The sequence below is a fragment of the Chiroxiphia lanceolata genome, chromosome 18 (assembly GCF_009829145.1).
Source record: "Chiroxiphia lanceolata isolate bChiLan1 chromosome 18, bChiLan1.pri, whole genome shotgun sequence".
Classification (NCBI taxonomy): domain Eukaryota; kingdom Metazoa; phylum Chordata; class Aves; order Passeriformes; family Pipridae; genus Chiroxiphia; species Chiroxiphia lanceolata.
The window spans coordinates 8,873,745-8,900,278 of record NC_045654.1 but is presented as its reverse complement, the minus strand read 5'-3'; the positions used below and the strand labels follow the sequence as shown (position 1 = coordinate 8,900,278).

The 26,534-nt window shown below is 47.8% G+C and overlaps 1 protein-coding gene across 2 annotated transcripts in view; it reads left to right on the top strand.

The window, feature by feature from the left end:
• The window catches only part of SETD1B (SET domain containing 1B, histone lysine methyltransferase), a 62,461-nt gene that overhangs the window by 15,778 nt on the left and 20,149 nt on the right, over positions 1 to 26,534 (top strand). For both annotated transcript variants that reach the window (XM_032705389.1, XM_032705388.1), the window contains exons 7-13: positions 14,984 to 15,754; positions 18,633 to 18,803; positions 19,745 to 19,832; positions 20,629 to 20,846; positions 21,100 to 21,226; positions 21,883 to 22,344; positions 23,681 to 25,231. In XM_032705389.1, the coding sequence (XP_032561280.1) occupies positions 14,984 to 15,754; positions 18,633 to 18,803; positions 19,745 to 19,832; positions 20,629 to 20,846; positions 21,100 to 21,226; positions 21,883 to 22,344; positions 23,681 to 25,231 (3,388 nt within the window). The remainder of the gene's footprint in view (positions 1 to 14,983; positions 15,755 to 18,632; positions 18,804 to 19,744; positions 19,833 to 20,628; positions 20,847 to 21,099; positions 21,227 to 21,882; positions 22,345 to 23,680; positions 25,232 to 26,534) is intronic.

The following is a 26,534-nucleotide window of genomic DNA, read 5'->3' as shown; positions in this document are numbered from 1 at the left end:
GCCCATTCATCATGGGCATGAAAGATTGCTCAGATTTTGTACTCCTAAAAACAAAGTATTTAAAAAAAAACCCAAACCAAAAAAGAAATGGTAAAGGGAAAAAAAAGTATTTTAAAATGTTTTTTTTTTAATTTGCGTAGCACTGAAATAAAGTCGATATCTGCCCCCACACGTTTCCAGTGGTGCAGACAGGCCTTGTGAGGTCAAGATATATAAATACATAAAATAGCAAGACAGCAAATTGGGGTTTCTCATTTCTCTCCAGGTTGCAGTAGGTGGAATAGGTTTGCTCCTCGGGCTGTTGCAAAAGTGTTGCTTCAGGAGCAGTTTGAGTAAAGGAAGTTGTTGGTGGCTTGGGCTCCACAATCGCCCTGTGCACAGAGGGCACCGTGAGCCTGCGCAGCACAGCCCGGGGGGAACCGAAACTGCTCCAGCACGGGGCTGGCAGCAGTTCTTTGGTTGGGAGGGTTGGTTGCAAAAGGGTCAGAGAGCTGGGGCTCAACTTCCAGTTTTCCCTCGTCAGAACTTGGGTGTTTCGACTTTGTTGCTTTTCATCGGCGTTTGGAGTCGCTGGCTGCTCCGGACTGTTTGGAGTGTTTGGAGTCTGTGTTTGTGGGGAGTTGACAACTGTTTACCAGGTGCAATTATCACACACCTTTGACCAGCTCACCTGTGCTTTGCCCAATCTCTTTCTCTCTCCATATCAGGCAGTAAGTCAGGGACATAGTTAGGAAAAAGGCTCTGAGATGGTGAGGAGGGGAGGAAGAGGAGAAGCAAAGATGGTCTCCTCAGTCCTTCCCGTCTTTCCTCCTTGCTTGCACCTTCAACCATTCAAGGTGGGACGTCCTCAGGCTCACCACTGCCCAGATTCCCTGTGTCAATGAGTGCAATGGCACGGAGCCTTGGGAAGAAGAGGGCTAAGGATGGTGAAGAAAGGATGGGGTTTTGTTTTTCCTGGGCCTTTTGCTAGTCTGATCAAGGGATTGGATATCTGCTGCTTTTGTGGGTGATGTGGAGTGGGAGTTACTGTCTTATATCCATTTTTTTTTTCCCAAAAGAGCTGTGTTTTGCTGTGAGCAGATAGAGTTTTGTGCTGTGTCCAAGTGGTCTGTCCTCCTCCAGCAGCGCAGGATTAACACGTGTTGCACACACCAGGGAGACATTCCCTTTGGAGCCTGGGGAGGGATTGCTGAAGTAGGCAGCTTTTTTCCAGGTTTCCCTGTTCCCAAAGGAGCTTGTTATTTCTGGTGCCTTGTGTATCCCAGGCAAAACAAAATATATCCATTTCAGGTGATAGCAGTTGTTTTGGTGGAAGCAGGAGCTGGTGTGATGTTGGCACATGGCTCTGGGGACCGTTTCCCAATCCAGCCCTTGTTGCTAAGCAGTTGCCAAATGTGGCATTTTGGTCGGCAGATGTGGCCGAGAGTTTCCAGTGCAGATAATTGACATATTGTCTTTGAAGGATGCAGATAAATGTGAGCAACTGTTATCATGGTGCTACAAGCATTTTGCTATTGTCAGGGAAAAAAAAATACTTGGAAAATGTGAAAATCCTTCGTACTGCATGAAATTATTCAAATTACAATAAAGCATAAAGGCCAGTCTACTGGTGGAATGGATGCCTTGGAGATGTGCAGGAAGGATGCATTTTGACAAGGGAATCTCAACAAGTTTATTGCTTGGTAATACAGTGTCAGGTGGGATGTACCTCCCAAATAACCTTAGAAAAGTTTTAACAGCAGATGGTTTTGCAATCCTGAGGGGTGTTCCAGGCCAGTGAGAGGCAGGTAGGTGGTGTGGGTTTGGTGGCAAGGGGCAACCTGGCCCTTGCAGAGCCATTCTTGGAGGATGGTGTCCTGATGCTGGAACTGCTTTTAGATTCCCTGGCAGCTGGCATTGTGCTGGGAGCACTCAGCCTGGCTGCGAGGCACCAGAACTAAGCTGTGATCCCTGCTGGGTTGGAGGCTCAGGCTTCAGCTTGAGGAAGTCTTGTTGCATGACTTTGTTTTGGCTCATTGCTGGGGCACACATGCTGCAGGCAGAGAAGTGGCTTTTGGCACAGTGGCTGTGGGGGCACAGTCCTTTGGGGGGACCCTGGGTGGCTTTTGCAGCCCAGCTCCTCTGGTTCTGTATCACTGTGGGGTCTCGGAGAGGGGGAGGCAGACAAGAGAACATGAGGAACATGGGTTTGCACTGTGATGTGAGGAACATGGGGTTTGGGGTCAATCACTGAACAGTAGGTAAAGCTTCCACATGCCTTCTGTTCTTGCTCTGAGAGGGTTTATGTGGAACTGCTTTCGATGTCCAAGTGGAGCTTTAGATGGTACCATGCATTAAAAGAAAAAAAATCCAAAACTCAGAAGGGCAGCTCTGAAGGAGTCTGACTTTGAGTTGGGATGGAGCTTATGTGAGGGCTGGATTTTATTGTAAGTGAATTTGGGGCTCAATGTACAAACGGAATTGTAAGAAGGACGAACGTTGGACTCTGGTTATGACCCAGGTTTTGCAGTGCTTTTACTGTTTTAACTGAGCTCTGGAATCAAGAGCATTGCACAGTGCAGTTGTTCTAGTGAGGCACAACCTTAGAATCAGGTCCAGTGAGATGTATTGATGATGGTTTGTACTGTAAGTACCACTGTGCAGCTCCGGTGCTTCAAAAGGTGCTGAGACTAAACTGTCCTAAGTAATAAACTATTAGTTGCAAACCACCAAACCAGCTGTTCCTGCACAACTGCTTAAAAAATAAAAAGATGCCCGTGCCTTCCAGCTGGTCACCTGGATCAGTGAGCAGGGCATGGAATGCATGAGCACAGAGCTGTGTTTGGCTGATTTTGTGCCTTTCTCACAACTATTTCACATAACTCTTTAAATTAGTAACCTGCCTTTTCGAGACTTCATATGTAACTTCAAACTAGGGAACCAATCTAATGGGAAAGCTGCTCTAAAAATTACAAGTGAGACTTGTGGGATTGAGAGGAGTTTAGATGTGTCTGCTCAGGTATGGGCTGTAGAGATGCTGTACTGCCCTGTGCTTCTGCAGGGCTTCGTGCTCATTGCCAGCATTTTAACAAAGCTCTTTAAATCAGCTATTAAGGAAGTGAGTAGAATAAGTGTCACCAACGTGGGGAGGAGGCCTGAAAGAGCCTGAGGGCTGGAGTGGTGGGTCTGAGGAACAGAACATGGATCACCTGTCACTGGCTGCTGCTAACAGGCTCTGCCCATGTACATGCAGTCCTTTCACTTGAACAGTCACCTGTGGGAGAGCTTGATTACAGCTCTGCTGCAAGAGAGAACAGGAGACACTTTGGACTAACTCATGAGTTAGCAAGGAAACATCTTTATCTTTCCTTGGTTGTCTGTGTTGGGGGTTATTTCGTCTGGGTTACTGGGAGTCCTTCAGTGGGAGGTCAGGGCAGTGGGTGCCATCACAAGCCCTCTCAGAGCCAGGCTGTGTGTGGTGATGCTCCCCTGGGGTCCCTCATCTGCTCATGACCAGCAGATGAACAGTGATCTTGTTCAGTAGTTGCTGGTGGACCTGTCTTCCACAAACATCTAATCCATTTTTCAGCCCATCTGCGCTTGTGAGCCTGCAGTGTCCTATGGCAGTGAGGTGCACAGCTCAGTTTTGTTTGAGGTGCAAAGTGTTTCCATGTGTTTGTTTAAACCTCCTGCTTGCTAATTAGGGGACAGGTGGGGAAATGGGCATACTTTACCTCTCCTCTCTTCTTTGCATATTTTATGCCTGCACAAATGGCAGTGGGAATGCAGCCCAGCTGGGGGGTATTTCCACTCTGGTGCTTTAGAACAGTTGTGGTTGCATGATTTGTTTTGCATATAGCGGGGATAGTTTAATAGTAAAAGTGTGATATCTTCTAAAATGCCATGAGAAATGTCATCTACTGCACGGAGATTATTTTTGTTAAGGGATCAGTCAGCAGCTGGCAGCCACAAGGGTTATGTTTCCATCACCTGAGAGGAGTGGTATGGGGAAAAACTTGTGTTTCCCTCACTGAGCAGGTTTTGGACAGGGACAACTTGAAGGTATTTCTGGCTGGATATTGCTCTAGGCTTCGTCTTAGAAAAAGGAAGGTTTTTAACGTGTTAATTAATATGTTACATTCCTCAGCTGGTGTGCCTGATTGTCTCCCCTCTGACTGCACTTAGTTAAATGTGAGTACAGCAAGAGAGGGAAAATCTAAGCAGGAAATAAAGCAGTGAAAAATTCAAGATGCCTCCAGAGAGAAATGTTACCAAAGGGGAACTGTTTCTTGCTGGCCTCACCCTTACTTTTGAGGAAGAACTTCTCTATTCAGCTGCTGGAAATAGGCTCCTCGGAGTGAAGTGTCTCCTGTGGTGTAGCTGGAGTTTAATGTATCCACGGCGCTTTGCTGGGAAGGACTTGTTAGGCTTGTGTTGTAATGCTCAGAAAATGAGGAGCCTGCTAAGCTCATTAGGGTGCCAGTCATCGTTTGTGGTCACTGCTGTGACAGTCTGGCCACAGCCAGAGAGGGTTTGTGTCACCTGAGCCCCTCGTTCCCTAAACAAAGGTTTTGTGCCTTTCTCACTGTGTGGCTGCATGCCAGAGACCTGGAGTACCTCCACCACCTCCACTGGGGGCCTCATCCAAAGTGGGTAAATGCTTTTTGTCACTCAAGATCACGTGGACTGCCTGAACCGGCTTCTCTGCAGCGGTTTTTCTGGGAATTTCAGAAACACAGCAGATGTCCCATTGTCCTCTCTGGGATGATGGCAGTGCCTGTCTCCAGAACAGAAAGCCACAGGTTTTCTTATTTGAAACCATACTGTGTAGCCACCATGACTGCAGTCAGGATGATGACAAGGTCCTATAGACCTTGTTAACAGTATGTTCCCTCTTTCAAGCTTCCTTATTTCTTTTCAAATAGCAGGTACTGGGCTACAAAAGAGCTGCTGGAAGGAGAGTAGTGCTAAATCTGTGTGACCTCCCAGGCCAGCAGTGGAGGGCTCAAAAAATCTCACCGAAAATGCTCAGGAAAGGTTCACATAAAAATCAGGACTTTAACTCTTTTCCCTTGCTTGTTGCACACTTTTTGGAGAGTAAAGCTGTACTTGTTTGGAAAGGGCTCTTTTGAGATTCCTCCATCAGCTGTGGGCTTCTGGGTTTTCTTGAAGGTGCCAAAACCACTTGGGTCTCTTTGCTTCCCAGCCACATGGAGAGATCAGGACTGCATCTGAGAAATTCAGGACAAGCGTGGCTCAGGCTCTTGGAGAGGGGAAGGAGAAGCCAGGCTCATCATTTGGGATGCCTCTGGAGAAGGAAGGCAGGTGACTGAACTGCTGCCGTGGGATATACTAATGGCACCTGGATCTGAGGGCGGATGGCAGTGAGCAGGAGAGCGTTACAGGATGATACTGATGAATGATCTGACAAAACATCTTTTTTTTTTTTACCTGTTGTCCTTCAAGTCCTCGATTCCTTCATTTCTGCCCTCTCTTTTGAGAAGACTCAGCATTGCACAGGTTGTGTAGTGGACATCCAGGTCTTGCAGATGAAACCACTGTTGATACTAACACTGAAATGCAGAGAGCACTGAACAGGGCACTGAAAATGCTGCCCTAACTGTGATAGCCACGTGATTTCAGATACTCAGGGATGTAGTAATACTATGTAAAAGGGGAAGAGTGTCAAACTGGTCTACTTCTGCTGATTAGAAGTTGTTTAAATACAGTATATGTACAACCTATTCTTCAACAGGCTGCTATCAGCTGGGAAGCTAGACTGTTTTCCAAGCTTATCTGCTTTCTTATCATCTTCTTGGTAGCAAGATCTGAATTCATGGCTCCATTTGACCCAAGGTTTAAGTATGAGGGTGAGGTCAGGGGGTGGCATCTGAGCTCCTGCCTGGCACTGAACTGTGAGGTATCTGTGTACTCTGCACATGCAGTTATTGCAGGGTTTTGTTTTTTTTACTTATAGGTGGACTCTGATCTAATGTTGCCAGTTCCCTTTATCTTTGATTGCAAAGTACCTTCTGCTCTTTAGAAATGTGGGTGCGTTTCTGCACACCAGCGTCGGGAGCGAGAAAGAGCATTACAGAATCATTTGGGAAATGAGTTCTCTGTATACAGGGTGATTTCTCATAAATTGTCTGCTTTTCTTTGCATCTTTAGTAAAGGAGATGCTGCCTCAAGCTCTTCATCTTTTGTGTGTGGACAGACCTTAGAATAAAATCTGTGGATACTAGCTGAGGTGGCAGAAAATGACAGGGGAGCCCATTGCATGCTTACCACCACCTTTCTCTTTTCCAGAGAGACTGTTCAGTTCCTCTGTTGGATTTGGCTGGTTTGTTCCCAGGACTCTGTATCACTGAACCTGGTGTCTGAAAAGGGCTTTACCTGAGTAAAGCCAGTCTGGCTGTATGAAAGTCTTTGGGAGAAGCAGAGAACATTCCCTGACTAATTTATCTGTAGGGGGTATTTTCTTGCCACTCTACCATCCTTTTATGCATGACTTAGCTTCCCAGCCGACTGAAGCCTTTGAAGTTAGATTGCAAATAGCTCTTCAGCTGTCCCTTCCCCCCATCTAAAATAGGGACACTAGAACAACCATCGCTGTGGAAAGAGCCTTCCTTGTTACATGGCTCCCCAATGTTAACACCCCCCCTCTTTTCCTCCTTCCTTTTCCCTACCTCCTCCTCCCCCCCCATAAAGAAACCTTTTTTTTCCCCCTTAATAAGATCTACTTAAGACTTGAGGGAAAAGGCCATGGTTCCATGAGATGGTAAATCCAATTTTAGGGTGTTTCATATGTGATGAAAAACACAGTGGCCACATGACGCAGCCCCTGAATTGGCACACATTCGCCCTGCCAGTTCGGATTTGTTCACATAATGCAGGAGGGGCGACTGTCCAGCCTCACGTCGGGGCACACACGGGCTGCCCAGGCATCCCTGAGCTCGGGCTGGGGGCCGCTGACTCCCCACTCGTACTCTCACTGTATTTTGTGATCTGCCCAGTTGTATCTTCACGTTGGTCTTGTCTCAGATCTGAGCAGTCCGGGGGTCTGGAAGTTTCCATTTGAGTGTGGACCCAAATGTGTTGCGTTGGCCTGTCCATGCAGACACCAGAGAGCGTCTCTTGTGCATGGGAAGCCCAGGGGCAACGTCTGGCTTCTCCAAATATCCCTTCTTTGGTGACCTTGCCCACAGGAACAGTGTAACCACGTCATATGCCATGAAGTTTGCAGTTCAGAGCTTCCTTCCCCTTTCCTGAATTAAGCCATCCCTTTTGTGGAAGGCAGTGCACTTGCTAACAAACAGGGCAATCCCCTCAGTGAGTTATTGCCTTCTTTACCAGTTCATCTCTTCAGGCTTTCTGCTGAGGCAGATCTGGCAGTTGTTCTCCCACTGGCTTAGTTCCTGGCTCAGAGGATTGCTGTCCTAGGAATTCATGTTGAAAACTGAACTATGGTGCTGTCTTGCCAAGAGAATGGATTTTTGAAAGTACTGAATGGTGGTTGAGTCTTCTCACACATGAGTCTTCGATCACATTTCTCAAGTGGTTTTGTTTCTGGATCAGTGAAGATCTGGTTATCTCAGACCACACTGCATGGGCTTCCCATCCCTGTCCTCTTTGCTTCACCAGGAGTTGTCTGTCATTCCCTGGATTGTTTGCTAAGTGAGAGAAGTTCTTAGCCTCATGGAAATGCCTAGAGGCTGCCTAAGTGGGTGTTTCTTACTCCAGAATCCATTTCAACTTCTGGAAGGAAGAATCCACACATCGTTTCCTACAGCAACCGGAGCTTCTCTGTACAGTCAAGTGAAAACAACCTGAACACCTCCTGTTCAATCATTGCATTAATTTCCTTCTGTTTTTCATGTTTTGTTGGTGTGGATCATTTCATGCCCTGGGTCACGTCAGGGGCCTTAGATCAGAAATACTGATTTAAGCTACTGCCCTGTTCCTTTCCTTGGAGACATTAATGTTATTGCACTGTCCTGTGAGGAGACAGAGGATAATCCCCTCTGGAGTTGGAAACAGAAGTGTCAAGAAGTGTCAAGACCCATCTCAGCTGCTCAATGCACGTGAAGGCCTGCAGGAAGCTGGAGGTGTGGATTTGCCTGAGTGTGGGATGCTGTGTTTGACACTCCTGCCCATCCTGCAGAAGTCATTTTAGCTCATTTTGTCATCTTAATTCACTAGATTTTCTGATAATGGCATGGACTGTTGGGCAGCCTTCCAGCTCTCCTGCTGTCCTTAAAACACAAGTCAATTTACTTCTGTTCCTGGTGTCGGGAAGTACTGGAAGTGAGTGAGGAGACCTTTTCTCTTTGTAAGCATTAGCCCCACATGCTCCCCCCTCTCAAGAGCCCTTCCTGCTGTACACTGAAAGCCCAGTTGAGCTCCTTCCTTACATCCTTCCAAATCCCAACTTGTGGCATCTCTCCACGTGCAGGACGGTCTAATTAGGGACCAGCACCCGAGGCAGCACATTGTGAGACACAAACATAGAATCTTGGTGGGATTTCCTGACTCCTGTCCTCCTTTTCTGGGACTGACAGAGACTTGTGGGGGATTCTCCTGCTGTCCTGTGGTTTGAGGTATTGACTCAAGAGTTCCCTCTTGGCATTAGAAGGAAAAGTAAGTGGCGTAAGCTGGGCTGGTGTTTACAGTGCTGTTTGTTTACAATGAACACTTGGGTATTATTGTCACTCGTTTTACTCGTTGGGCAGCCCTGTAGGTGTGGAGAGAATTGTCTGTGCCACAGAAGTGCTGCAAGTAAGTACCAGACCAAAACACAACCCGAGCCAAGACTGTTGTGTGTGTGTCAGGTGGGACATTGTCATGGTAGGGAGCATGAATTCTTTTTTTCAAGTAGAGAGAGGTTCTTTTGCAATTGGTAACAGAGAGACCAAAACACCCAAGTAATGTCCTGTGAGAAATCCCTGCTCCATTGCAGCCTTTGTGGTGCCCCTTTTTGTGGGGCATTGTGTTGAGTCCATCGCTCTGATCTGTGTTTGCAGCCTTTGCCTGTGAGTTAATTTACAAAGCACTGTATAAATACGTGACTATATAAAAACCTTGCAGTCTTCTGTTCTGCAGACAGAAATACATGTTGCTGGAGATATTTATAATCACTGATTTGTAATATGTAAATTTTTCCATTTGCCTTTTACTGAGCTGGGCATTTTATTATAGTGCAAACACATCTGAGAGCTGTCTTGTCCCAATTAAAAGCTGCTGTGGTTGCCATTGAGGGCTCTGACAGCAGCAGGAGGATGGGAGCTCTCTCAGCTGCCCAGAGGAGGTGGAAAGACCTGACTAACCAAGGGGGAGGAGGCAGTGACCCAACTCCAGTGTCAGTCCAGGCTGTGGTGGTGGTGGGCTGGCCAACACAAGCCCCCATGGGTGCTGGTGACAGCACAGTCACCTGAGCAGGTTTAGAGCTCACCCAGGACCGTGCAGGCAGCAGATTGCTCTGTGGTTTTGTTGCTGCTGTAGCTGAACTGCTGGCAAACCACCTTGAGTGGCTCTACCCTCCTGTCCTCCACCTCTGCAACCCCAGCAAAGCACCGCCCTTGCGTTGTCCCTTCAGAGGCAGAGCTGTAATTATGGTTGGCAAAGTAAAATCACTCGTGCCCATTGTAAACGAGGGTGCCTCGTTCCCGCCTGGCACCGCGAGGTGTGAGCGCTCAGCAGGTCCCTCTGCCGCGTCATCCTGCCCAGTGCTGCTCTCCCAGCAAGCCAGGAGGGCAGCTCGGAGCCACAGCTCCTCTTCACAGGCTTTGCCAAGAACACATGGAGCCTGCAAGCTAAAAGCAGATTAAAAATGAACAAAGCAACACCCTCTGAAGCCCTCGCTGGGCTTGTAGATTTTGAGCAGCAAGAGGTATTTGCTCTGTTATCAGAGTGAATGGTGAGATTCTTTGGGCCAATCTTGAATGAGCTTGTAGTTTTGTGAAGGAGTTTTTAATTGAAATTGTGTCTTTGAGGAAGAGTTGGGGGTGGCTGGTTGATGTCCTCAGGCTTCCTTTTTGTTCTGGTTGGTGGCATAAGAAATGTGTCAGATTTGAAATGCCTCGTTCTCTGTAAGGAGTCTGGGAAGGGAGAGCTGTGTTACTGGGTTACTTTCACCCAGAAATCAAGGCAGTAGTGCCATTTCCCTCGTCAAATGCAGAGCACAGGCCATGAGGAGCTTGGTGTGAGCCCAGTGTGGGGAGACTGCTGGATCTGGGGAATAGGAATTTGGAGGGACCTGGAGTCTGTTCTTGACTCTGTTAGTGACTTGGTGCATGACCCTCTTTGGTCAGTTGTTTTCTCTGGAGGCTTTTTTTCCCTTGCTTTTTTCGTAAGAATACAGAGTTAGACTTGATCACTTGTAAATTGTTTCGACCCTTAGATGAACTCAATCCAAAACCAAGTGATGAGTGTTTAACCAGGTTATGAAAACTTTTTGTCCAAGAGTCACTTTTGATTTTAGTTCTGGCTTTATTGAAAAACATTAAAGCTAATGCCCTTGTATTGTGCTGAATGCCATTGATCCTGCATTTCATTATTTTGGTGCACCACAGCTCAGCCAGGTAGTGTCATAGTTGCTACCCTACCTCAAATATAAGTAACTTGGTACACAGCAGAATTTTTAAGCAAAATTGGCTGTAAGCTGATGGTATTCAAAACGTGTTCTGAAATTCTGGGTAAATTCTCTATCAGATGGTCTTTTAAAAGGAAATGGGAGCATGTGAAGTTCCTCTACCTGTAGGAAAGGTACTGAACAGTGTGTACAGTGAAGGTACACATGCAAATATTAGGATGTAGTTTCTTCTTTCTGCAGGTGTGAACACTTGCTTGCAAAATGGGTATTGCTCTGAGAGATCGATACCCTGCATGCAGTGGCTCTACCCTGTCACTGTGCAGGCTGATCCAGGAGTGGCATCCCAGGATGTTCCCTCATTTAATTCAAGAGGCTCTGCACACTGTGCTGGTGTTAAAGGTGGCAATTAGCATTTTGGGTGAACAGTGAATGAGGCCATTTATAACCAGTTACGCTGACATGAATCTCTCCCAACAAATTTGCATCATTAAAACACCTTTGGAAAAATGTGTCATGCGTATAATTAAATACCTGTTTTGCTAACTCTTAATTTAATTAAGGCAAAGCAAAGATGGCAGCACAAATTAATTTAGCTGGAAATGGCTTTTCTCTCAGTGGGCTGAAGGAGGTTTTCTGGTGGCATTGTACCAGATGACCTCAGAAACAGGCGGGTGAACTGCAGGACTGACTGACACAGATTTTTTGACAGTGATGGCCATGACATCCTCATGGCACTATGTGTGTCATCTATCAGCTCACTTTTTTCTGCTTGTGAGAGCAAAGAGGGAGGCCAGCTAGAAGGGGTTTCTTTGAGAGGACAGCATAGCTACTTTTGAGCTACTGAATACCCTGAGAGGTATTCAGTTGTAACCGTAGTAAATCCGGGTTCAGACAGGTGAATGAAAAGAAACTCATAGAACAGAAGATATGTCTCCCCTTGGTTTTCTGTCTCTACCTTGATCTCTTTTACTTGGTGTCTACGTTTTCCCCCCTTAGATATGACTTTCCTGTAACCACTCATCCTCTTTAAATATTCATTTCTCTTAACTTTCTTTAAAGCCTTCCTTGTAGATGATCTTCTTTTGGTTTGACCTCTTTCCTAACCTTGTGATTCTTCCCCCCACCCTCCTGTGCCTTTTCTGATCTTTTTCTCCCTGTCACTTAATCTCTTTCCCTTTCCCTTTCCATCTTGCTTGGGATAAAACTGGAGCACAGACTGTGTGAACTGTGCAAGTGCAGGTGAGTTGTCAGCCCAGCCCTGTAGGAAGCAGGGAATCTGGTGTTGCTTCCTGCACACCCATCTGAGCACCAGAAGAATTTAAAAAAAAACTTTTAAATTTTCCGAACGTGCTGGTTTTTGCTTTAGCAGTTCTCATTTCAGCTTAAGTAAAAATAAATGCCTGTATGAATGAAGGAAGCTCTGTGCCCTACAGCATGGAATCCTGCTAGTCCTGCCACCTCTCTGCAGTTTCAGGATTGGCTTTTTCTGTGTGGTATTTCCTTCAAGAGGGAAAACCAACCTTGTTTATCAGGCAGGATTCATTGGTACTGAGAGTGGGTAAAGGCTGGTGTGGCTGGGAGTGGGCTCTGGGTGAGCACGAGGGGTCTCCTGTGGCAGAACTGGCTGAGATGGGCTCAGGGCTGGTGGTGCTCCAGGAAGGGATGATGTGTTGTCTTAGGCAGGTTCTTTGGGTCTGGTGCTGTGTGCTCACCAGAGACCAGTCCTGAGCTGTGACTCACACTGGTGTTGGGTGGCTCTGGGAGGGTGCAGGGTCCTACACGAGGGACTGGGGAGAATTTGTGGCCTGGCACTACCTGGTGGTCCCCTGAGGCTTCATGAGGTGACTTTTCTCCATACCCCATCAGATGAGATGAATGTGAATTTGAAGCTGATTTGGTCTGTCTTTGGTAGCCTGAACGCTCCTGGCTTTCTGTTCAACGCTGACCTTTAGCATCATCCAGCTTTTGCAGCTGGAGCCAGTGCTTTTAACAGGGCCTTTTGTGTTCACTTACTGAAAAACGGGGTCTGTTTCACAGGAAACTTGTTTACACCTGCCACAGTCATCTTTGCTCTTCCTTTGCTTCTTTCACTGGAGCTGCAGCAGTTGAAACTGCAGAATGTCCTTTCATTCCCTGGCATTCTCGGCGTGGGACGTGACTGCAATAGAGCAGCTGGGGCGAGGATGCAGGGTGTGACACCCACTGGGGAGCGTTAGCCAGATGTGGACACCTCGAGGGAATGATACAATTGGGCTTTGGAAAGACTGAAGTGCAATGGATTATTATTTCTACTTCGGTTTTCAGCTGTTCATTTCAGGGTTTTCAAAACAGCCCTTGGAGTCCTCCCTGCACATAAAGATGCACTGAAGTGACTCTGTGACTACAGGAGAGTCCCCTCTCTGCCACCATTAGCAGAGGGTCGACAGCACTCGCTCGGGGCTTGCCAGGTGAATGAGTGTCCTTGCTGGGCATTTTCAGACCACTAAAACTGCGAGGGGCTTTTTGGGGATGCCCCACGCGTTCCGTGAGGCTCCGGGTGCTGCAGCAGTGGAATGCGGGGAAGGCAGGCGAGGGGAGGTGCCAGGACGGAGGATTTGCACAGCTGCTGCTGCGAGCGCCGTGCTCAGCCTGCTCTCTGGTGGTGGCTGCTGTAGCAGAGATGACCTTTGATAAAACATGAAGTGTTTGGTGTGATTTGGATAGTTGTGGTTGCTCAGCTTCACCCAGTGGCAGTTCATAGCAGAGTCAACTCAGCTGTTCTTGGTTTTGTTCCTGTAACCCAGTGCAAGATTCACAGGTTAAAAATCAAATCACAGCTGCTTCAGGGAGAGAACTGCCAACAAAGCCTGACAGACTTCAAGAAGCGTTTGGACAACGCTCTCAGACCTGTGCTGTGACCCTTGGGGTGTCTTGTGCAGGGCTCAGAGTTGGACTTGATGATCCTTGTGGGTCCTCTTCCAGCTCAGCATATTCCATGATTCTGTAAAGGCTTCTTCCCCAGCAGCTCTCCCCAGAACTTCCAGTGTCTGACACTGCTCTTTCCTTTCAGAGTGGGGTGACTGGTGGGAGAGCAGGCAGAAGAGGTACCTGCTGGCACAAAACACGGAGAAAATAATAAATATTTCTGGGATCTACAGTCAAATTTGGCTGAAAGCAGCCATCAGGTTCCAAAACTCTTGCCAGGATTGTGACAGAGAGAGGCACTATCAGACCACTTGATGGTGTTCTTTTCCTGGCTCAACTGGGCTGGAGCCTGCAGCTCCCAGAGCAGGCAGGAGGGCTCTGGTGACATGAAGATGGTCTTTACTGAGATCAGCAATGTGAGAAATATTTTTGGAGAAGGTTACTGGGACTCTGTCCTGTCTGCTGTCATCACTCTAGTGAGAGATCAGCCCCATTCCTGTTTCCTAGATAAACTGTCAGTGTGTGGATATGTCTTCCAGCAGTGTTGGGTTGCTGTATTTCTTATTGGGGTTTGTTTTAACAGTACCTGAGGGATGTGACAGTTATGCATGTGGATTCTTGGTGCTGGAGAAACCTTGAGGACTTAAGTGCCTGTAGGACACAGTGTGCAGGTGTGACCATGTGCTGTTGGGTTCCTGAGGCTTTTCTGTTTTACAAGACCTAGTCAGGCAGCTTTGAGACTTCAGAGCAAGCAGGAAGCCTCTGTTTCAGTCCAGTTTCCATCCCTTTGGCAAAGGAGGTGGGACATAGTTTTAGCATTTTCTATACCTCTGTATTTCTTATGGCTAGGAAAGTAATCCTTTTGCCCCCAAACATGACATATTCTATGTCTTTGAATTCCAGCATTTATCACTTTGATGTTTAAAAGCAATTTAACAAGATTCGTGGCTCTTTTTTTCCCACGTGAATTGCTGTGGTCTAGTCAAGACAACTTTTATAGCAGCAGCCATGTGGAAGTGTTGTCTTCTCTCAATTAGAGGTTAAGAGTTGGGAGCAAATGAGCTGGGATTTTAATTAAAAAACAGGGTAATTCTTTGTGTGTGGAGAGACTAAGGAATAAAAACTCACGGTGTAATGTACCTGTCAGTATTAGATGCAAATGAGAGAGAATGTGTCTTGCAGTGAGAGACATTTGAATTGTGTGTATTTTGCTGAGCATGGGAGCAATTCCTCCTGTTCCATAGAAGCTGAGGGTTTTGTTCAGTTTGTACTGATGCTCTTTTAGAAAGCTTTTACCTCACTGATTCCTGAGGTCTGACATGGAAGAGAAAAGCTTCAATAGGCACCAGCTGCTCGGGGGCCTGTCTTTTCAGAGCATCGCTGGCTCGCTTTCCCCTATTCCCAATTAAACTGTGTGTTAAACTTAGCTTTTGTTTGAAGCGTTCCCGCCCTGTGGTGTTGAACGTAAAAGGAATGTGCTGGTCACCTTTACTCTCTCTTTTGTCACAGGGTCAGCATTCCTCAGGAGAGGACATGGAGATCTCTGACGACGAGACCAACCCAGCGCCCATCACCAGCGCGGAATGTGCCAAAACCATTGTGGTGAACTCCTCCGTCAGCAACACGGCCGTGATGGCCCCGTCGATCCCCCCTCTGCCACCACCGGGATTCCCTCCTCTTCCTCCTCCGCCTCCTCCCCAGCCAGGCTTCCCGATGCCTCCACCGCTGCCTCCGCCACCTCCACCCACCCACCCCGCCGTCACCGTCCCCCCGCCGCCGCTCCCGGCCCCTCCCGGGGTCCCCCCGCCGCACATCTTGCCTCCGCTCCCTCCCTTCCATCCCGGCATGTTCCCTGTCATGCAGGTGGATATGATAAGTGTCTTGGGCAACCAGTGGGGTGGGATGCCCATGTCCTTCCAGATGCAAACTCAGATGCTGAGCCGCATGATGCAGGCACAGAACACGTACCAGTATCCCCCTTTCATGACGGGCCGGATGCAGTTTGTGAACCTCCCTCCCTACCGCCCTTTCTCCATGGGAGCTGCTCTCGGCCGTGGGCAGCAGTGGCCCCCACTGCCCAAGTTTGACCCCTCGGTTCCACCACCGGGGTATGAGCCGAAGAAGGAAGATCCCCACAAAGCCACTGTGGATGGAGTCCTCCTGGTCATAGTGAAGGAACTAAAGGCTATCATGAAAAGGGACCTGAACCGCAAGATGGTGGAAGTCGTGGCGTTTCGGGCATTTGATGACTGGTGGGACAAGAAGGAACGTCTGGCAAAGGTAGGCTTTCACACGCTCTCTGCTGGATCCTAAACTGTTCTTGGTGCTTGTGGCCAGGGCATGCATCAGCAGGGGTCTGGAACCGACTTTAAAAGAACCCACAACCCTAAATTGTTATGGTAACTAAAACAGAAGACAAAAATAAAGCCACGGAGTAGCTTTGCTGTGAGAAACCCCTTTGCTGGAGGCTGCTGAAATTAAGTGGGAGACACACATGTCCTTGTCCCTCACCTGGCTCCACGCATGCCCATGGGGCTGGTCTGTGTGCTGGGGTAGGCAGCAGCACCAGACTCAGCTTGCAGGTATCTGGAAGGTGCTCAGTCACTACAGGCACCTGCCTGGGGCCAGCTTAGCACCTGGATATTGAACCTGGCTTATTTCCATGGTGTCACTCTGTATATACAGGTATTTCATGCTGCTTTGCCATCAGAACCAAGTTTAGCTCCAAAAAACTAAAGTCAGTTGCGAGAGGAGTGTTTGAAAGCACCAAGTCGCTGTTTTGTGTTCCCCACTTTGTGTGATGAGATCTGTGGGTATTTCCAGTTCTCCCACCTCCTCAGTGCATGTTCACAGCAGCAATTAACTCAAAAGCTGAGCGTTGGCCAAATACGTGAGGAGTTCCAGGGATTAGTTAAGAAAACAGCTTTGCATGAATCATCTGATCCTTTCTCACCCAATTTGAAGTGTACCTCAGCCAGGAAACAGCTCTGTGATCTAATGTGTGGTGAATTTGTCACTACCAAAAAAAAAAAGTAATACTGCAGAAAGGTTCATGCAAACCTCAAAATCACCATTACAGTGAATTATTGAAAAAGTAACAACAAACCAAGCCACAGCCTGCAGATAGATCTTGTGTCTCAGATGTCAGTTTTCAGTGCAGTATCTTCCCCACCTGCTTTTGTAAACCAGTTGCATGTTAACTCTGGTGCCTGGGAGAGCTGCTTGGCTTTCTGGAAGGTTAGTAATGCTGTTGCCTAACAGCTGTTTTATGACAGTGTAATTTGCTCTGGCTCAGAGCTGGCTGGTGTGACATGCAGCAAGAAACACCATCACTCTCCTGACTAATGCTCAGAGCTTTTCCCCCTGCCAGCGAGCGTGTGCTGACAGTTTTGGAGGAGGCCCCCGAGTTTCCAGGGCGATGAAGGAAACAGATCCAGTACATAGTTGCAAAAGCAACAACTGAAATACTCGAGAAATTGTTTTAAACCAGATATCTGCACTGAAGAAATAGAAGCAAGTCAAGGCAGATCTTCAGGCTCTTTTTACACCCCAAGCTATGGCTGGATTTGGCATGTTCCTCCCTCACCTGGAACTTGTAACCCAGTTTGGGAAGGGAAGCTGGCTGTACCACAGCAACTCACCACAGTCCTTGCCACAGGTTATGTTGGATGTGAGCAGTGTAATTGAAAATAGGAAACTGCTGCATGGAAAACCACGTGTGCTTTCTGTCCAGGAACAGAGATGCCAGAACCATTTCTGCCCCAGGGCACTGCCTGGAAAGGCTTCTGCCAGGCCACATGTTACTGTTGTGTGGAGAAAAACCTCACAGGTTTCAGAACCTCCTTTCTCTAGGACTGGGCACCCCTGGCATTGGAGTAGGACAGGATTCCTTCTCAGCCATAAGAAAATTAAATACGATTGTTCAGCTTAAACTGTCCCTCTCTATGGTGTATGTGTGAGGATGACCCAGCTGGGCTCCTTGGTGGCAGCTGGAGGTCAGGTCCCCACTTGCTTTGCCATGACACTGATTTTGGCTGTTACATTCTATCAAAGGAATCAATTCAGGCAGCTGATTGACTGCCAGGAGGTATCTTACCATAGGTAAAAGTTGGGAAGGCTCAAGGATAACGCTGGTGTCCTGTGTCAGACAGAATGGAAAATGTACAGGGAGCAGGCTGTGAAGGACCACGTTGCTCGGGAAGGCAGCACATTCCGTGGGCCTTGTCTACTACCTAAGATAGGGGAAAGCTTTTCCCTGTTCCCAAATCTAGGGATGAGTTTGGGTTTGAGAGCCTGAGTAAAATGCATTAAGCAGAGTGCCAGGAATAACCAGTCATCCCTGGCCACGGAGTGCTGCTGCTTGGATTCTCTGCTTGGTATTCCCATTAGTCTTATCCCTTATTAGTGGGAGAGCTGAGCTTAGGCTGCCTCCTCAGTGATTACAGCCCACTCCAGCACACGAGCTCTGTTAGTGTGTAAGAAAAAACAGCTTGTTAGATGGTGTTGTGCCATGGGCTGATGCAAATGAGTGTTACCTCCAGTGCCCTTCACTCAGGAAGAGGTGGCAGAGTGTGATGTGCCACCACGTGTGATGCTCTCCTAGCTCAGCCAGCTCTCCACAGCTGCAGGGATCTGAATTCCTGCTCTTCCTTCACACCTCAGCTCTGGTGAAACGAGGTTTGTTGAGGCTGTATGTCCAGTGACCAAATTTTGTGTTTCACCCGAATATTTTGATTTTCCTGTTTCCAGCACTGGAGCCTTCTGACAGGTTTTGTGGGCTTGGGCTGTGGTTGCTAAGGAAACACAGGAATGTGTGTGATTTTTGACGCACTATATTTTGCCTTACACTCAAAAAAAGGAGAGTCTTCCCCACTGGAAGGTCTGGAGTTGTTTTCAGCTATGTGGGTTATCAAAGGAGGTAGATAACACACTGGCTGACTTGCCTAAAGAACACTCGAGTTACTTGTAAGAGGTGTGTGCGCAGCTCTGTTTGCTTTCAAGTGTATGTGGCCATGTGGGGCATCTTCAGATGCCATCAAAGAAACGAATGCCTGGGCAGGGCAGTGATATTTCCCGAACTTTGACTGTCTAAATGGTTTCCAGGGTTTGTGTCCTTCCCAGGAAACTTCCCCTCTCAAGTGTGCTTTCTCTGTTGCAGGCGTCTCTCACTCCAGTGAAGTCTGGAGGAGAAGTGGAGGAAAAACCAAAGCCAAAGGATCGAATTGCATCCTGTCTTTTGGAGAACTGGAACAAAGGAGAAGGCCTGGGATACGAGGCAATCGGCCTGGGCATTGGGCTACGAGGGGCCATCCGGCTGCCATCCTTCAAGGTGAAAACAGAAAACTGGCATCCTTATGCTGACATTCCCCAGAGGAGCCTTAGGAGGACAGGCCTGGCTGGGTTTGTGCCCCACAGCCCTCAAGCTGTTCACTCTGCTCTGTGTTCACTCACGGGGTTGCTTCTGGCATCACTGTTACCCCCCAGTACCAGAGCAAGGACCCTCTGTCCCAGCCTTACTTTTCATCTTCCACCTGTGTGAATTGTCTGTAGACAATTCCCTCTGCAAGGGAAATGGGACATTTGCCTGTGTTTAGGGCAGAGCATTTCAGCACGGTTGTAAAAATACACTTATGCTTGTAGTGCTTTACACAGTTACTGTTTTGTTTGGAATGTGTGGCAGTTTGGCAGCTGAGTCTCACCTGAAGCTGGTTAAACTCTGTCTCCTGTGAGTTTGCAGACTGAGACTCACCAGCATAGAGTCACCTATTTTAAAGAGCATTTGCGTAAAAATTCAAAGTATCTTAAAAAAAAAGTGTGGGGTGGGAGAGGGTAGAGGGCTTCCCTGAAATTAGGATTTTGAATGCACAGAAGGTGCTAGTAAAGATTTGGAATGACAAATTCTGCAGTCTTTATTTAGCATAAAAGTTGCTTTGATGTACTTTAAGATGCCTTAGGCTTAGGCTCTCTTTCTGTTCTGCTACATCTCAGACACATGGATTTGTCAAGAGTTTTCTCTGTCATCCTCAAAGTACCTGGTGATGACATGCCCCATGCTGGTACCCAGAGTGTTTTGATGCAAATTGAAGGGGTAGAATTTCATTCACAATGAAATTCTGTTTGCAAGCAAATAAAGGGATCAAGAGCTGGGAAGTGGCCCTTGGTTTCTGAGTGTAAGTGACCATGGCAAAGCAAAGAAGTGGTAATTTGCTTAAGAAGTTGATTTCTGCTGTTTCTAAACTTTCAGAAATGCTAATTGTGTCCTTTGTTCAGGTTAAAAGAAAGGAGCCACCTGAAGCTGCCTCAGCAGGAGATCAGAAGAGAATCCGGCCTTCTACTTCTGTCGATGATGAAGATGAAGGTTTGCAAAGCACATTTGTGTGAAACCCAAGAGCAGATGCAAACCACACACAAGCTGAATCCCTTTAAACTTCACAGCAGTGTCCTTGCTTACAGTTAAACACAGAATCAGGGATCTGAGCCAAGCCCTGCTCCTCACAAAGCTCTGAGAGCTGGGAGATGGCGCCTCTGGGTTCAGTTACCTTAAATTCACTGGCGGGAAATTTAAGACCCACCTTTTAAGAATAACTTGTAACCTATTTTATCTCTGCTGGGCCCCAGCAGGGGGAGCTCAGGTGGGTTCATGGACTGCTTGGGGCATGTAACAGTTTTCTCTGCATTTGATTTTAAAAGAAAACAAAGGTTTTTGCCAGAAAAATCTATTTGAAAATATCTTAACACTATTTCCTACAACCAGGGAAGAGTAGAGAGAAGATAAAACTTTGAAAACCCTTTGTTTTGCATAAAAGCATGAATTCAAGTTAAAATTGATTCAGACTAACAACTGGTTTTGAAGCCAGAGTACAGAGGGAGAGTTTTGTAAAACACTTAAAATAAAAAGGCATTAAATTCAGGTTACCTGTCCTGATCTCAGTCGTGCCATGTCTCCTGGCTGTTCTGCCTGGAGTGTGTCAGCCTTGGCCACCCACATTTTACCATCAGCACTCTGCACCCCTGCACTGTGACATTAGCATGTCCCTGTAAGCCTGGGGACTTGTCACTTCCATCTTCCCAGAGAAAAAATTTTTGTGTAGTTAACTCTTTCCCTCCCTTGCGAGGTGTTTGATGGCAGTTTCCATCCTGTTTTTGCTCCTCAGAGTCAGAGAGGGACAGGGATGCTTCCGATACCACATCTGACCTGTCAAAGAAGGATGGAGAAGCAGTGGGGCTGAGGCGGCGACCAGCAAGGCCGTTGGAGCTCGACAGTGAGGGAGAAGAGGGAGATGAGACATCAGGGAAGGAGGAAGAGTCCTCCTCAGAGAAGGAAGAGGAACAAGAAGAAGAGGGAGGCTTGGCGAAAGCAGCACCTGGCAAGGTGTGTTGGTTTGTGACTACACTTTCCATGCTGTCTGTCATTAAAAGGGGGCCTGGTAATGCCATATGCCAAAGTTCCCTTCTTTAGGAGATGAGTGCTGCTGTTGGGATCTGTCCTCAGAGAGCCTCTGTAAAGGTCATTCCCTCTGCAGCTTCTCTGATCAACCTCCTTGGGATCCACTGGTGACTACTACAGTGACAGCCAGGTCACAGGGTCAGGCACTGTTCATTTTTGGCAATGCTTTCTTGCAAAGGAGGAAGAGGAGGAGGAGGAGGATGAAGATGATGAGGATGAAGATGACGATGATGAGGATGAAGATGAGGAGGAGGAGACAGGCATAGACACAAGTGACAAAGAGGAGGAGCAGGACTCCGAGGAGGGTAAGCAGTTCCAGTGGAAGCAGCAGGGTCAGCTGGAATCTCCCTTCTGCACTTGTGAGCTGATTCTGTTACTTCTTTCACTGACAGCAGTTTTATACAAGATGTAACAGGTATTTTTAATTGTTACCTGCAAGACTTGGCAATCCCTCAGTCTGTGGGTCCCTTTGCAGTAGCTCTCCAGCCCCTGAGTGATCTCAGCCCAGCCTGGCAGGAGGGCAGAGGTCTCAGAGTCAGCTGAGTGTGTGCTTGCACTATGAAACATGAGTGGCTGGGAGGAGAAGGGACCGGATTTCAAACAGGGCTAATTTGGCCACTAATAACTTTCTGTCCTACCAATCAGTTCCTGCTCTGGAAGGTGGTAGTTTCTACTTTTTAAATCTGTTTGTAAAGGCAGCAGAAAATCTTAGTAGAAGGTACAATCCACGTGGGCAAGGTGCCAGGCAGCACTGCTCGTGGAACTGCCTGCTGTATGGTCATTGCTGTAAGCATCCAAAGGCAGGATTTATAAATCTCTGCAAAAATAAATAAATTGAGAGGCCACTCCTTCAAACCCACACGCTGCTGTTGTTGCTGTTTCCATGCCCTTACAGTGTGGAAGGGATATTTGCCCCTGATTGAGGCCAGAAAGCGGAACTAATGGTAATTTGTTCTTGTAGATGTAGCAAGTCCCTCGTCTTCCAAGGCTGAAGTTGAATCATCCGATGAAAGTGAGGACTCCTCTGAATTCGAGTCAAGTTCAGACTCGGATGATGATGAGGAGGATGATGATGACGATGAAGATGAGGAGGAGGAAGAGGAGGAAGAGGTGGCTGAAGATCAAGACAGAGAAGCCATGGTTGCTGAGACAGAGCATGAACCTGCCGGTCATGAGATTCCTGACGACGAGAGGGAGACTATTTTGGAGCTGTATCCTGTGGATGACTACATGGATGCAACGGGCTTGGGACTCGCCGAGCCAGCTTTGGCAGTGAAAGATGAAGGCCATGAAGAAATCAAGGCAGGGGAAAGTGAATGTGGCCAAATCACAGGGGCATCTCTTGCTGCTGAAACTCTGAAACACTTGGTTATGGAAAGAGACCAGGAGACAAAACTTGCTCTCTCTCCCATCTGTAGGCCAGGTATGCCTTTCCATGTGCCCTGGCACAGTTTACCACATTTCCAAGTACATTTTCTCACAGTATCCAATATGCATGGGTTTGTATTTCCTATGTTCTCTTCCTTCCTCTTGGCTCTAGGCTGGGATTATCTGTACAGGGAAAAAGGTCTGTGCTGAACTTTCCTTCCTAGTAAGGAGCTTTACACAAGCCATCTGCTACTAAAAATACTGTGGTTACTGTATCCAGAATCTTATCCTGAGCCAGTTTAGTGTCCTACAGGAACCGAACAGTTGTCATCGTCCAAGGGTGACGGATTGGGTGGTGGCTGAAGCTCAAGATAGAAAAACCATGGCTGCTAAAACAGAACAGGAGTCTGTGCTTACTGTGTCACTACTGGCTTTTTTTTTTTGGTTTAGTATCAAAGTTTGTGACTGGGAAGCTATATGGGTCTGGTTTTGCACTAACCTTCCTAGAACAGGTCAGTGTGCAGAAAGGACATAAATTTGGGAACACCTGCACTTGGGCACCTTCACATGTGGAATGAGCTTTCCAGGTAAGCTGTGGGAACAAGCTCAAACTGCCACATTTTTCTGGAGCAGCCCAGACCCTTCTGAGAAGGGCTCAGACTCTTCTCCAGCCACTCTCTGGTTCGTTCAGCACAAATGAGGAATTCTTCCCTTCCAGTTCTCCAGGCATTTTCACCTCCTTTTCCTCTCCCACTTGAAAATGTTATTTTGAGCTGCCTAACAAGATTCACCGTTGATTCCTTTTGGACCTGGCCCTAAGTGGGTAAATAAACTCCAGACAAATGAGGCTGCTGCAGGGAGAGCAGCATATAAATTGCCTCATTGATACCATCTGAGTGTCTCCTCATTCATTACAAGGGCTTCCCGTTTCCTTCGTGTGTTGTTCAAGAGTGTTCTGCTCCTCCCTTCACCACTCCCTCCTTGGAGAGCTGAGGGTGCTCCTTGGCCTTGCAATGAGTTTACCTTCCCACATCAGACAAGCTGATAGCTCGAGGCTCCAGGAGCTCTCCTCCAAAGTCCTCGCCCCACAATCCACTGAATCTTTTTATGTCTGTACAAAAGGTTGTCAGGGATTTTGAAAGCAGAAAACCTTCGTTCTGGTCTGTGTTGTAGCTAATCCTCAAATTAATAGTGCGGGTTTTTTATGGTCCATTAGGAATGCCTGTGGTAGTGTCTAATTACTCCACACTCCATGCCTCCAAAATGTAAAGCATTGGCGTTTTTAAGCCTCCCAGTGGAATTGAGCTGTTCTCTAACCGTGGCATCTTAAACATGCCTTTACTGACAAGTGGAGGCAAAGCTCTTGATTTTTCTCTCTTTTCCCCTTTCAGAGGAAGAGTCTGAACCCACTTCCATGCTGGAGCCAGAGGTCCAGGAAGGTCCAAAGCCTGAATCTCAAGATGAGGAGGCGACGCTCTGTATCTCCACTCCAGTGGGAGTCTTCGGAGAACCTCTGCCCAACAAAAGCAGCTTCTTTGGCAAATCTGACGACAGCAACTCAGAAGCTCGTGCTAAACCAAAGCTGCCCTCGACAGCGGAGGAGGACGAGCGGCTGCCCCGCACGCCGGGACGGGAGGTGATGATCCACTCGGAGACTGACACACTTTTGCTTCCAGCCCACAAGGTGCCATCCTCCATGCTTCCCTTGCCATCGACTCCCGGTAAGGAGGAATCTTTAGTCCCTCCAGAAAAGTTCCCTGAACAATTAATGGTGACCAAAACGTCTGTGGAAGAGGAGATTCCGAGGACTCCTGGGCGGGACATTTTGGCCAAGTCTTCACACCCTCTTGCGAAGTCGCAGAGCACGGACACTGTTCCAGCCACGCCAGGAAGTGATGCTCCCCTTACAGGAAGCAGCTTGACCCTCAGTTCCCCTCAAGTCCCAGGGAGCCCCTTTTCCTACCCGTCCCAATCTCCTGGCATTAACAGTGGCATTCCTCGGACTCCTGGGAGAGATTTCAATTTCACGCCCACTTTCCCAGAGGCTGGTGCTACCATTCCTTGCCTTCTGTCTGGCAAGAAACAGTCAGAGGATGAGCTGGATGAGAAACCCTTTAAAGAGCCTCTTGGTGCTTCCCTTACGATCAGCATGAACAGTGTTCCTTCTCCTATCCCCTTCGCCAGCCCCCCCCAAGCAGATTTCCACATGGACATGGGTTTGCCACCTGATGAGCCAATACCTGTAGCAGCCCTGCCATGCATGCATGGAGATGGAAGAATGCCCATTGAGGAATGCAAGGCGGAAGTAAAATCTGGTTTGCTCTCACCAGAAGTACCCCCTGGGGCTTCTATTCTTCCTCCCCCACCACCACCTTCTGTTCTTCCCAAAAGGAGGCCGGGTCGGCCAAGGCGGTCACCACCCTCTGTCCTCTCCTTGGATGTGTACTCAGGCAAACCCATAGAACCTCCTCCCGTGCCAGTGGCCTTGGTGGAAGGTCCTGTGGGCAAAGAGCTCTTGAGTGGACATCCTGATGCTTACTATGGACTGAAAGACCCTGAAGCCGTCACCCTGGACTTCAGGAATGACGGTTTCCATGAGAAAATAGCAGCTGAGACAGTTGCGGAGAAACTGCCATTTAAGGAACTGGAGAACCAGTGGAATGAAGACTTCAAGGAAGAAGAAGCTAAACCTAAAAGACAGTGGCGAAGGCAGAAGAAAACATCTGAGGACCTCCCGGTGATCCCTTCCCCAGAGTATTCCCCACCCCGGCCTCAGTTCAGGCCGCGCTCCGAGTTTGAGGAGATGACCATTTTGTATGACATTTGGAACGGGGGCATAGATGAGGAAGATATCAAATTCATGTGTATCACATATGACCGCCTGTTGCAGCAGGACAATGGCATGGACTGGCTCAATGACACCCTGTGGGTATTCCATCCTTATATCCTTTCTCACCGTTACACAGCACGTGTGAGATGCACGAGATGGTCACTGGGTAGGACTTCAGGTGCAAAGGACTAAGTTTGTTGGTGGGAGAAGCAGTTGCTTACGAGAATAGCAGAGGGGATTTTGGGCTGTTTATTCTGTGAAGCTGCAATACAAAAATACTGCAGAAGTGGCTGTTCTTGCTGCACATTCAGGCTGGGACTGCAGGGACAGTCTGTAGGCACCTCTGCTGGGGAGGTTTCCTTCCTAGTTGGAGAAGCTTCTGTCTGCACATAACCAGACTTTTTTTCCAGCTTGGCTGTGGAATTTCTGGTCTGTACATACAGAGCTTTCACTTGGGGCTAAAACTTGTTGTAAAAATAATCTCCACCATCTGTGCCCACAGTGCTGAGTTAAGAGTGGTTCTAGCAGCTTTAACTTGCATTGGTTTTGAAATACTGATAAAATCACTGATTTCTAAGTGGCTCATTAGGGCCAGACATGTGTCCAGGATGGATGGGGAATGTGCTGCTGGTGCTGCAGAGGAGCACATTGCACATGTGCAGAGGAGCACATGTTGCACCAGCTGGTGCTGGTGGGGAGGGTCTGGCCCCATCCCCTCCCTCCCTGCCCCTGGTCTGGCAATCAGCAGCATGGACTGTAGCTTTGAACCTTCGGGAGCGTTTTTGGGACACACAGGCTGTGTCAGAACAAGACTCTCTGTGTGTGCAGCCACCAGGAGTGATCTCCAGAGCAGAGCCCAAAAGGCTGTCCTAAAACCCTCAGAACTCTCCAGTACTGTTTTTAGGAAGGATTTATGTGTTGAAGAAGACAAACACACCACCCCATGTGTTGCTAGAGATTGTGTGGAGTTCAAATTTCTTGTCCCTCGCTCCCTGCAAGACAGGAAAGCAAAACCAAAAAAGCCCAAACTGCTTAAAATAGTCAGTGATAACTAACAAAACCCACAGTGAAAATACTTTAAATCTGTTTCCCTGTTGATAAAGATTATTGTAACAGCAAAATCATAGTCACTTTTTGAACCTTTTAAAAATCACCTGCAGCCAGTTGCTGGTTCATCCTGTGCCACACTGTGTGATAGGTGTGAAAGTTCCTGCAGGTTCACCTGCTTTGCAGCAAACTCACACTCAGCACTCTGGTTTTGAGGCCATCACCTCTTCCTTTTTATGATCCCTCTGCTTCAATTTTCTGCTGTTAAGGATATGTTTTCCCTTAGAGGGAGCATTTTTGGGTCGATCTCAATCATCTTAGCCTTTATGGCTGTGTTTTTGGGATGAGCTGGAAGTAGTTTTGCTCCA